The sequence below is a fragment of the Jatropha curcas genome, chromosome 8 (genome assembly GCF_041381405.1).
Source record: "Jatropha curcas cultivar XTBG-Jc1 chromosome 8, XTBG_Jcur_1.0, whole genome shotgun sequence".
NCBI classification, from domain to species: domain Eukaryota; kingdom Viridiplantae; phylum Streptophyta; class Magnoliopsida; order Malpighiales; family Euphorbiaceae; genus Jatropha; species Jatropha curcas.
The window spans coordinates 19,028,422-19,040,713 of record NC_143158.1 but is presented as its reverse complement, the minus strand read 5'-3'; the positions used below and the strand labels follow the sequence as shown (position 1 = coordinate 19,040,713).

The following is a 12,292-nucleotide window of genomic DNA, read 5'->3' as shown; positions in this document are numbered from 1 at the left end:
ACAAATTGCACTCTAATTTGGTTGGCCAAAAATTAAGATAAAAGATTATTATTTTTAAACATCTCAAATTTTATTAGTTATATTGATATCTTATATAATTCAAATCCTATTTCTATTAAAGAATATAATATTAATAATTTTTTAAAATGTTTTCATGATTTAATTGGCTAAAAAATAAAAATAAAAATAAAAATAAAAATTTATTATTATTTATAAATATTTAATTTGATTTATTAGATTGATTTCTTATTCTATTGTTAAAGTATATTTATTTACTTACGAGATTATAGTGAAAGTTATTAATAAAATATGTAAATTAATTATAAAACTTGTAATAGAAGCTATGCAATGATTTTTGTAAATCAATTTGGTTTTTCTTTAAAAAATAAAATGAAAGCAACTAACATTTATAAAAACTTATAAATCAGTACGTTGACATATAACTAAAAAAAATATTTACTGTATCTATAAAGTGTAATGTATTTTTACCACTTAATCTAAATAAGAATTTATACTTTAATATTATATAAATAAAAAATTAAAATAGTATAAATAATGAGCATATAACGAGTATAGTCAACGTGTAACGTATATTATAAAAAAGACTGGTATATGTCAAATACAAATGAGCAGAAATATTAGGTTTTTAAATGTCCCTGTGTACTCTAATTTTATCGATTGATTAAAAATATCATTAAGGACAATTTAGTCCTATTCTAATTAGAAAACTTTTAATTATTAGTATTTTTTTGTTTGATTAAAAATATTATTTTGGATAATTTAGTCTCATTCTAATTAGGAAACTTTTAATATGATTTAATATATTATCATGTTGGAATTTATAATTTGAATATATTATAATATTAAATTTATTCATATAAAAAAGTTGACCACCTTAATAAATTTAAACGATACGGAGAGCTATTGATTGTTGACCATCTTAACAAATTTCTTTTATAATATAATTTGACAGCATACAAGGAGCTATTCTTTTATCATATATTTTTTTAATAGCTACATTGTCATATAACCACCTTAACGCTTATATTGGTTAAAACTAAATTCCAAACAAACAATACAAATCAAATAGAGAAAGAGACTTAAGTTATTTCATTAACGTTCTAATAACATTAATAAAGTGTTTTTTATTAATTATTGTTTTACATAGTGATATTTGATAAGTTTAACTTGAATTCATTATGGACTAAATGCATATTTTGGACTTTTTTTTTTTCAAAAAATCTTGTGGCCCCTTATACTTTACGGGGACCTATAAGATACTTTTATTTATTTTTTTTCGTATTTAATAAGTACCTCGTCACGCTAGAAGTGGTGCGTGAATAACCACACAAGTGTGAGGAGAGTAAAAACTTGTTTAATTGCCATGTTGGCACCTAAAATATTTCAAAAATGGAAATTTTATTATTTGAAATTTTCAAAGACTCAAGCTTCAGCCTCCCATTTTTTTAGCCACCACCTCTATATCTTCTTTGCTCCTACATTCCTTCTCTCTCTACCACCACCACCACCTCCTCCTCCTCCTCCTTCCATTGTTCATATCACCTTGTTTTTTCTCTTTCATTTTCTTAAATCATTTTTAAGTTTGGATTTTAAAGAATTTGTCAAAAGCAAAAAACCAAAGAAACCCAGAAAAACAACTTCCTTGTTTCTTGTCCTTCATCACCCATACTTTTAAGCCATATACATTTTTGTTTCTCTTTTATTTTTTTTTATCCGGGTTTTGTGCATAACTAGCTGCACAAAAAATTTTCTTTTCTTTCTCATTGTTTTCACATTTTATTAGATAAATAAAAAGGGCCTCTGCATGCATTTGGCTTTTTATAAAAATAATTCTTATTGACAGAATGCTAAAAATGAACTTTGGAAAACAGAGTCCATAGTACAAAGGGAATAAGATAACTCTAACAAACAAAAAGAAATAAAATTGAATATGAAAGGCACAATTAAAAAAAGGATATCCATAATTAGTTCATGCAAATATGTATTACTTGTTCCAAAAAGAAAAAAGACACAAAGAGAGAAAGAGAGAGCAAGAGATTTTATGTCAAGAAAAAAAATAGTGATATTAGCTTCTCTCATCGCTAGACAGCAACGGGTTTGTTGTCCGATAAATCGAGTAAGTCTTATCATTTGAAGAAAAAAAGAAAACAAAAAGCAAGCACAATCATATCGTCTAGGGTGTCAATCAATTTCCTAGTGAGATTGATCAAAAGCCAAACATTTCGGATCTCCATACATGGGTTTTTTAGATTTCTTTATGATAATAACCAGAATCAAGATCTTGTACATTCTCGTTGCTTGAAATTGAGGAAGAGTAACAATATAAGAGGGAGCAAAGAGGAGGAAGAGGAGAAGAAAAATAGATAAAAAAAAATCATGAATTGTTATAGGCTTAAGAAAGATGAAGTTGTTGCGAAATGTGAGTCTGTGAGAGAGAGAATCATAGTAGAAGAGGAGAGAGATAAAAGAGGAAAGAGATTATGTCATTGTGACCGATGACTTTTGACATGTCAGTAGCTTTTTTGTCATGTCATTTTGTTTGCGTTATACACGGTTGGTTTACCCAAGCGAGGTATTAATTAAATACGAAAAAAATAAATAGAGTTATTTTATAGAAACCCCGCAAAATATGAGAAAATTATTTTAATTGAATTAGTTATATCAGTTTTCTATATAAATTTAAGAAAATTATTTTAATTAAATTTTATTGAACAGAATATTATATATACATACATAAGTTAATATTATAGACAATATTATATATACATACATCAATATTAAAACAAATGTAACGAATTTTATCTTAAATTTTGACAAAGGTAAAAGATTATATTAAAACAAATACAACTTAAATGATAAATATTGATATTATATATTATAGATATCAATAAATGTGATATTAATAAAGTTATATGCTCAATATTTTGCATTGTATTTTTATATTTCTGTATCTGTGAAACTATAAATTAAGAGAACAAAATAAAAGACACACGTGAAATGCATATTCATAAAAATTACTATATTATATATGAATTCATTATGTTGTTTAATTACAATTATAATAATTATTAAATTATTTTAAAGGTATTAAACTGCAAATCGGATTGCATCAAACCGCTTTTTACAGTTTAACTTAGTTTGGTTTTATTGATTAAATGATTCGGTTGGGATTAAAAAATGTTATTGGTTTGAAAATTTTTTCAAACTGCACCAAACCAAACCAAACCGTGCTCGCCCCTATTTTTCCAATTTCAAACAATCTTCAATTCGTTCTTCGCGGTGGAAGCAGTTGAGCTCATTTTTATTATCCCTGCAAATCCTCTCCTATCACTGGCAACAATAATGAGAGAAGAGCAAATAGAGAAGCTTCGTGGAGTGGTTCGCGACTGCGTAAGCAAGCACTTATACTCATCGGCGATCTTCTTTGCTGACAAAGTGGCCGCTTTCACCAAAGATCCCGCCGACATTTACATGCAGGCTCAGGCCCTCTTTCTTGGCCGCCACTATCGCCGCGCCTTTCATCTTCTGAATGCATCTAAGATTGTCCTCCGTGACCTCCGTTTCCGCTACCTTGCCGCCAAATGCCTTGTAACCTTTCATTCTCTAATAACACTATTTAGGTTTATTTTTGTGTTTCTTTTGATAGTTTTCTTGTTGGTTGATACTTAACCTAAAAATAAATTGCAAATGTTGAGCAGATTTTTCCTCTTTAATTGCAGTTCTATAGTTTTTGGTGACATTTTATTGTAGATTTGATATTTTTAATTCCTTTTCTTTACTTAATTCCATTTTTGTTTTAATTTGGATTTTTAGGGTTTTGTGATTCACTTGTTTGTTTGTTCGTTTGATGATTAATTGCTTTCTCTCTAGTTTGTTAAATGTGACTTCTTTTTTAAATTATATTTTTGGAATTTATTTATTATTAGGAGGAACTGAAGGAGTGGGATCAATGTTTATTAATGCTTGGGGATGCCAAGGTTGATGAACATGGGAATGTGTATGACACTAAAGATTGTAATGTCATGTACTTAGATAAAGATGGAGAAGATCGTGAAATCAATGTAAGCCTTCATCTTATTTTTATTTATTTTTGGTTGTTTTTTGATTGCTGCTGCTACATGATATTTTGCTCTTTTTGATCATTTTGTTGTATTATTGACTTTCTATCTTTTGCTGATCACTAAGGTAGTCTTAATTGTTGGCATGAGCACTTTTAAAAAATCAATACATGAGTTTGCAAAGCTCATAAGTAATGGTACTTGTGAGAAGTAGATTCTCAAAATTCATTAAGGGTGGTCACTGCGTGATCCATTTTAGTACGAACACAATATTGGAACTTATATATAGCTACATAATATTTGAAATCTGGAAAAAGAGTTCATCCCTCAAATCTTGCTTTTAACATGAAAATCTATATACCCTCCTCATTGATCACTTGATTGTATTTTTATTAACCCCACTCCACCAAGAAGAAACAAACCTTAAATATTGAGTGGTTGTTTTATTTTCTTCTTTAATTTTGCCTTTTTGTTTTTCTGTTCCTAGAGGGAAAAAAAGGAAACCTTTCTATCACAAGATGACTTGTTAAGTTGATAGAAACCAAGTACTTTGAAGGTATGATTTTAGGTGCTTGGATGAACTTGAGTCTATCATGTAGAGCTGTTTGTTTCTTAGTAAAAGCTAGAGCTGTAGATGTCTCAATTATAACTGCCAATCATAAGGAATAAGTAATGCATGTGCAATCAGTCTTTAGAAAAGAGTAGGACTCAGCTGAGAAGTACAATCCAAATAACGTGCAATGAAGTCAAAACTACAATTTATGAATTAAAATTATACAAATACAGATAAAATATCTGCTTTCTTTTATGTAGTTACTCAATTCACCTGAAACTATTTGCATATTTGCTGTAGTCTCATGCTTTGTTTTGATTTGACTTGTGGTTAGGGTTAGGTCTATTTTAGTTATTGTTGATCAATTACTTCCTTTACTGCTTGCACTATGGAGTTTGTAATAATATTTTCATTAATTTGTTGCTGAACTATGGTTAGATAGTGGAATTCATTACTCCATCATGTGCCAACTGATGTATGTGTTGCTACAATTTTTTGTCAAATGTTTTATTCTAACTCTGACAGATATCTTCAGCAATATGCTTTCTGAGGGGGAGGGCTTATGAAGCTCTGGAAAATAGAGCCCAAGCTCGACAGTGGTTGGTTTCTTTAACCATCTTATTTATTGAATTAAGTTATTTTGGCTCCTTTCCACTATGTTCCTTTCTGCATTTAGTGGATCTTTGATCAATTCTCTGAAATTTGTCCACCAAAAATTGAAAAACTTTGCCCATTGGTTGGAGACCTTATTTGATCTACTCTGTTCTGTTCAGGTACAAAGCTGCTATCAAGGCTGATCCATTATGTTATGAGGTATGCTAGTATTTTATCATTGTTCTTAATTTGGAGGATGAGTTTATTTCACTGTAGAATGCTTTTGCTTTATAACATTAATGATTGCAGAATTATGGGCTTAAACTTTTTAATCTCCATATTAAGAGCTCAGCAAAGATTTATGTATTTCATTATTAAATCTATTGATTCTATTCAGAATCCTTTTTCCCTTTGTTTTCTCGACATGATGTCTGTCTTTACTAGACAAAAAAATTGTTTTAACTTTTATTTTCTGTTTGCTAGTTAGACTTATTCTTTTATTTCCATTGTTTGTCAGGCTTTGGAATGCCTTATTGAAAATCATATGCTTACATGTGAAGAAGGTAAAAAGATCTCCAGTTATATTCTGTTTTTGTGGAACTTCAAGTTTTGGGATAGCATTTGATTCATTAAAATCTAATGCATATTGATTTGACCGTACATTTTCTCAAAATAGCTATACTATTTAGTTCAGATAATGTCCTCATCTAATTTGTTTGATTTTTTCTATTGCATTATAGAAACAAGTCTACTTTCATCGTTGCAATTTGGTCCTGAAGATGGGTGGCTCTCTTCGTTCTACTCATGCTTGATGAAAAAGGTAACTAGTGCTACTTGAGCCTATAGGTGAAAGTGTAAAAGTAGCTAATGTTATTTTATTTACAGATTTTCAAGATATTTACTTTTCTCTGTAATTCTGTGTGTTTGTATATGCTTACATTGAACTCTGCTTGTTGGAGTGGTGGTTATCCAGTATGACAAAGAAAATGTTATAGAAGCAAAATTCAAAGAGCTGGAAAAAGAAAGCTGCAACGCTAACCCTTCCAGCCCATGTTTCTTGAATATGCTAAAGAATGACACTGATCTGCTTGCTTGCAAAGCTGAATACTATCATCAATGTGGTGAATATCATAAATGCTTTGAACTAACTTCTGTGTAAGTTTGACTACTTTTTGAGTGGGAGACATTTAACATTTGGATATCATATGCGTTATCTGCTCTGAATTTTATCTTGTCTTAAAAGATTACTTGAGAAGGATCCTTTCCATTTGAAATGTACTTTGGTGCATTTGGCTGCTGCCATGGAGCTTGGAAATTCAAATGAGCTCTATCTTATGGCATGCAATTTGGTGAAGGATTATCCTCAAAAGTGAGTTTTCTTTTTCTCCTTTATCCTTTTAACTTCCTTGCAGCATTTTTAGTTTCAATTTTTATATCCTCTTCTGTATATCCATCTGACCTGGTAACTTCCCTTGTAATTACATGTTTTGCTTACCTTTTATGATTATTGCTTGCACTTTAAACATAGTCATCCAGCAAATCTGGAGCTTGGCTTTGTTTACATGTCATCATCGTCAAACATGAATAGATCAAATTAAATGATTTGGAAGTAAAAACAGCAGGCTACTAATTTATTATATAGACAGTAGAAACTGTCTAAAACCTATCAAATCTAAAAAAGAAAAAAAATGAGGCAGAATAGAAAGATATGGAAGTAAATAATTGGATGATTTGGAAAACACCTGTGTAATAGCTTCCTCAAAGTATAGTAATTAGATTTAGAGTTAAGACAGAAAAGAGTAGAATCTAAAAAGAAAAAGGAAAAAAAAAAAGAAAGAAAGAAAGCAATTATAGGAAGAGAAATTGAAAGAGGCATATCTGAATGGATGTGGGCTAAAGACTAGATTGCAAGAAGTGAGTCCTAGATGAAGGAGTGGAGGTTGGATCACAAAGCAAATCACTGGTTTTTGTGTTGCATTTTCTTTTATTTATTTTGTGTAAGCAGATATTGGCTAGATAACTTTATATTGAAAGAAAAACTTAGGTGGCTTGTTTTGGAAAACAAGAAATAGAAAGGCGTGCTGTTCTCGAGCCTTGCTGCAAAAAGGAGCACGCCTGTACCTACAGGCTATAGCCTGAGTGAAGTCGCCCGCCTGGGTACCGTTGAGGTGCAAGCCCTTGAGCCTTAAGTAAGGTGTGCCTGAGGCGCACCTTTAATAACTATGCCTCAAAGAACAAGACAACCAAAAATCCATTGATCAAAGTCCAATGATATATGAGAATTACCTGTGTTTTTCTGATACTTTCACATTCCAATAAAAAAAGAAAGAAAATTTGCAAAAGAGGATTAGATAAATGTGCATCCACTAAACTCTTGAGTGTTCTTTCCTTTGGCTTCCATTACGAGAATTAATTTCACTAGGACCAAGCTAAAATCTATGTGATAAATGATTGTTGTCAACAATTTTATGTTTGTATAGATACTAAGTCCTAATCCATCAAGTCATATTGAAGAATGATTCTACAATATGGTATAACGTCCCAAATTGTTTAGAGCATACTAAAGAATTTGTTTGCTGGATCATGCTGTGATTCCCTGCTTGAAGAAGGCATTTGCAATTGCATGATTTTTATTTTTTTAAGATATTCATCTGATTTTTGAACCAAAGCACTCTATTCTGCATCAAGTCATTAACTTATTTGGACTTCTCATCTTTCAGGGCTCTTTCATGGTTTGCTGTCGGTTGCTACTACTATTGTATCAAGAAGTATGACCAATCACGGAGATATTTCAGGTAAACATTGCCAGTTAAACTTAACCATGGCTCGATTTTTTTTGATTCTTTGCACTTTCTTAACCAAATATGATGTTGTGGTTAGAAATTGAGCTTCCTTAGCTCACTTCCTGTGGAACATTCACTTAAATAACTGTTGGACCCTAGTGACTGCACAACAACTTGATCGGGGCATTGACAATGTAATCAGAGAAGATTAATTCGTGTGTGTTTATTAAGAACAAACCTAAATTTATATAATATATACAAGAAGTGTTCCTAATTCAGGAAAATAAACTACAAAATCTCTACAAATCTTCTAGTTTCTATACATTTCTACTTTCAATAATAGACAAAATATTGGTTTGAACTTTTCAAACTGAATCAGGCTAATGAATATGGTGCAAGGCATATAAGTCATATGTTTTAACATGATTTTTATTTTATGTTATTTCACAAGTTAGACCTGATTTCTCTTTGTTTTTTTCCCTTATGCGCTACAGCAAGGCTACAAGTCTAGATGGAACATTTGCACCTGCTTGGATAGGCTATGGGAATGCTTATGCGTCTCAGGAAGAGGGTGATCAAGCAATGTCAGCATATCGTACTGGTGCTCGTTTATTCCCAGGGTATTTCCTTCTATTAGTTTATAGACAATGTCCCTTAGGTCCAGATTAATTGAATAGATTGCTTTATTAAACAGCAGTGCAATAGAAGTGCATATATTTTTTTTGTAGACATTATGCTCTCTTTTCCTGTGCACATATGTTGTGTGAGATTTTCCTTTAGAATATCAACTGTTGGTTATTTAGATCCTATGCTTGATTGTATGAATGTAAGTCCATCATGCTTGTAGCTAAAATCGACCAGTTTTCTTTTTATAAAAAGGTCATTATATCTTAGACAAATTGAGCTTCTCAATTATTGCCTTCTCATTCTCTTTCTGTTATAGAAATTTTATGAGGCTGAGTCCTGATGCAACAATAATGGTTTCTCCATTATGATTTGGATTCCGTGGATTGAAACCATTGAAATAGCATCCTTGAAATGCAAGGAAGCTTATGGATACTTCCAACCCCTCTTGATAGTCCACAATGCAGGAAGCTTGTGTAGTGGGAAACTCCTTGACCTTGTTTTAGGTTTTGGCCATTCATTTGTTTCTAGGTAACCATGCTTTCTCTTGGATTATTTTCAGAGTTGGGATTGATTAGTTGCTGCACTTTTAGCACAAGGAGAATCATTTGCTTTAAGATTCAGATGTCCTAGGAATTTCATTAAGAATGACGATTGAAGTATCTATTCTTCTTGTGAGAAGTGGAGATGGAATGTTAAGGGTCCTATGAAGGATCGCGTCACAGGTCTTTCTATGATGAAATCTTCTAAGGCTGATGCCTTGGACTTGATGGATAAACTAAGAACTTGTTTGAGGGAATTCTCCACCTCAAGACTTGTTATGGTAGAGAGTCTTATCTCGTGAATAGATAATAATCTCGCTTGAGTCCTTTATTGAACTAAGACATGTCTCTTATATTAGAGAGGCTTACATCAAAAAGGGGAATTATAATAAAAATAGAAGGTCCTACTAATAAGGGATCCTACTATAATAAAAATAGAAGTTCCTACTAATAAGGGATCCTACTAATTACAGAATCATAAAAGGAAATTAACTCGAGAAAAAATAAGAATAATATCAAAATACTAAATAGGAAGAAATCGTTGCATCAATTCTGCACTTGACGTGCCACATGTCTCGTGTAGTTTCTGTCCACAAATGCGTCTATAACATGGAAGGAAGTTCTTTTGTTTAGTTACAAAATTACTACTCCCTCTTTCTCACAATAATACTGTAGTTTGACTTTGGCATGGAGATCAAGAGAAATTTTTTGGATATTATGTCTTTGTTCTTTTAGCAATTCTATCCTTTAGTAAAAAGCGGGACAAAAATCATTGTGAATTATTTGGGAGGTATTATTTACAAAATAATCTTTTGACTCGTTGACTTTCAATTGAAAGAGGAAAGTAATTAATTTGGGGCGCCCAAAATTAGTAATGTGGACTATTGTTTTGGGATAGTGGTAGTTGATAACTTTGTTCTTAATTCTTAAATGGTCTGGTTAGATTTTCTCCAGGTTTGTTGCTAGGTTGAGATCTTGAATTTTTCAGCAAACAGAAAGTATATGCTGTCCTGCACTTGAAAAGCTTGAACTTTAATTACAAGTAGTTTGTGCTAGTTTTCTATAATATGCTTGCACATAATGATAACCCTCAATTGTCATCTGATGCTGACACTGTACGTGGGTTGTCAAAGTCCTCTTATTATTTATAAATTCTCTTTTCACAGGTTGAGTCTTGATATTCTGTTATTCCAGGTGCCACTTACCAACTTTGTACATTGGGATGGAGTACATGCGAACTCACAGTTATAAGCTTGCTGAGCAGGTTATTTTGTTATCTCCTTAATGTAGGCAGATTGCCAGTTTTGGTTTTGATATTGGAGACCTGTTAGTTAATCTGCATTTCAGTCGGTATTTTAATTTTGATATCAATTCTTTTGTTGTTTAAGACAACTTTTTTTCAAGTTCTTTATTTATCATTAGCTCCAATTTAGGGTGTCAAGATGGGTTGGCATGTTGGGTTCGACATGGATTCGCCTAACACGCGACACGATTAGAGTCAACATGAACACGGCCCATTTAATAATCGTGTCAAATTTGTCAACATGAACCCGAAATGAAAATTAGACATGTGACGCAAACATGACACATGTAACTTGCATAATATCATAAGTAGGTTAAGTGGGTCGTGCTGACCCCTATACAATCTGTGTAACCCGCCTAATATCATAAGCCGGTTAAGTGGGTCGAGTTGACCTGTATACGATCCACTTAATTTACTTATGAAATTTTTAAGTTTTAACTTGTTTAACTCAAATCATATTTAAAAATAAATTTTTATACATAAAATGCATAGATTCTCTAAGATTCATGAAATAACAAAAAATTAATACAATAATAAAGTGTAAATAAGGTGTTAGTTGGGGTATTTATATTTGACACTATAATTATCTCTTAACCCTAAAATAAAGAGTCACTTGCCTAACCCGCGCGTCAACCCGTGAGACGACACGTTTATATTCGTGTCATAATCATTCATTATGGCATGAACCCGTTTAACCTCAACCCTAACTCGTTTAGTTTGCGTGTTGGGCGAATCGTGTTTGCATGTCATGACCCATTTTGATACTCTTAAGCTCCATGGTAGAAAACCACATTGATGTACCATTGCAAATTAAACTTCAAAATTAAGTACTGCTTCTATTGTGTTTTACATTAAGCATTGGAATGACGTGTGATTTACAAAGCCAAATGCAAATTGACTAGAGGTCATTGCGAGGCAGATTTGGCTCAATTTTGATGAGAAACAATATAATCTAGATTTGATTGTTAAAGTCCTAGACTTAGATAAGTTTTTTGATCCACGGTTTTTAAAGAATGAGAGAATTATAATTGGGATATGGATTACTTGTTATACCAAGAAGTTGCTTAGCTTCTTAAAAATTAGATTGGTGAATTTTTTAAATAGCAATAAATTAAGGGAAATGGCATTTGCATAGACTTTGGAAGTTATGGAGGTTTAGAATTGTCAGGTTAGGAAAAGATGAAAAACAATTTCTTTTTGGTGTATTATACTATTGAGGTTAATCCCACCAATGAGGATGGAGAGTGAGTCTATATGATATTGACTTCTGCAGGGCTTGGTGATCTATTTTGGCTTATGAAGTGATGTTTCAAATAGGATTTGAGAGATGTTTACTGCTTATAAGTAGGGGTGAGCATTCGGGTCAATTGAACCAAAACAACCCGACCAAATAAACTGAAATTTTTTAGTGAAAACCGATTGATTGAATAGTGTATAGAATTGAACCAAATTGAAGTAGTTTGGTTTAAACTATTACAATTTGGGGTTATTATTTGGGTGTAATTAAAACAAACCAATGACAACACCAACAACAACAAAGCCTCAGTGCTAAACTATTTAGGGTTGGCTATATGAATCCTTTGTTTTAAATATCTACTCTGATCAAATTAATATCATACAAAGAAAACCCAAATGATGAATAAAAAATGAAGATATCTATTCGATTCATTTCACCCTTTTCCAAGTAAAAGTCGGAAACTTTTAAAGGGGAATTTTAAAATCATTTGATATATTAATAAAATAAATAGGACAACATAAAATAAGCAACAACTAATTAGCACCTGTTACATGAATCTTTTGACTCCATTCTATTC

At 31.5% G+C, this 12,292-nt stretch overlaps 1 protein-coding gene across 2 annotated transcripts in view; it reads left to right on the top strand.

Annotated features, from left to right (window-relative positions):
* The first annotated feature begins 3,233 nt into the window (after positions 1-3,233).
* The window catches only part of APC6 (anaphase promoting complex 6), a 29,739-nt gene continuing 20,680 nt past the window's right edge, over positions 3,234-12,292 (top strand). The window contains exons 1-11 of one of the 2 annotated variants that reach the window (XM_089724771.1): positions 3,234-3,609; positions 3,948-4,082; positions 5,158-5,231; positions 5,406-5,445; positions 5,744-5,789; positions 5,967-6,046; positions 6,200-6,381; positions 6,470-6,595; positions 7,947-8,021; positions 8,504-8,629; positions 10,370-10,439. In XM_089724771.1, coding sequence (XP_089580897.1) covers positions 3,364-3,609; positions 3,948-4,082; positions 5,158-5,231; positions 5,406-5,445; positions 5,744-5,789; positions 5,967-6,046; positions 6,200-6,381; positions 6,470-6,595; positions 7,947-8,021; positions 8,504-8,629; positions 10,370-10,439 — 1,200 coding nt within the window. In that variant the 5' untranslated portion in view covers positions 3,234-3,363. The remainder of the gene's footprint in view (positions 3,610-3,947; positions 4,083-5,157; positions 5,232-5,405; positions 5,446-5,743; positions 5,790-5,966; positions 6,047-6,199; positions 6,382-6,469; positions 6,596-7,946; positions 8,022-8,503; positions 8,630-10,369; positions 10,440-12,292) is intronic. The other variant, XM_012225412.4, reaches the window with a different exon arrangement.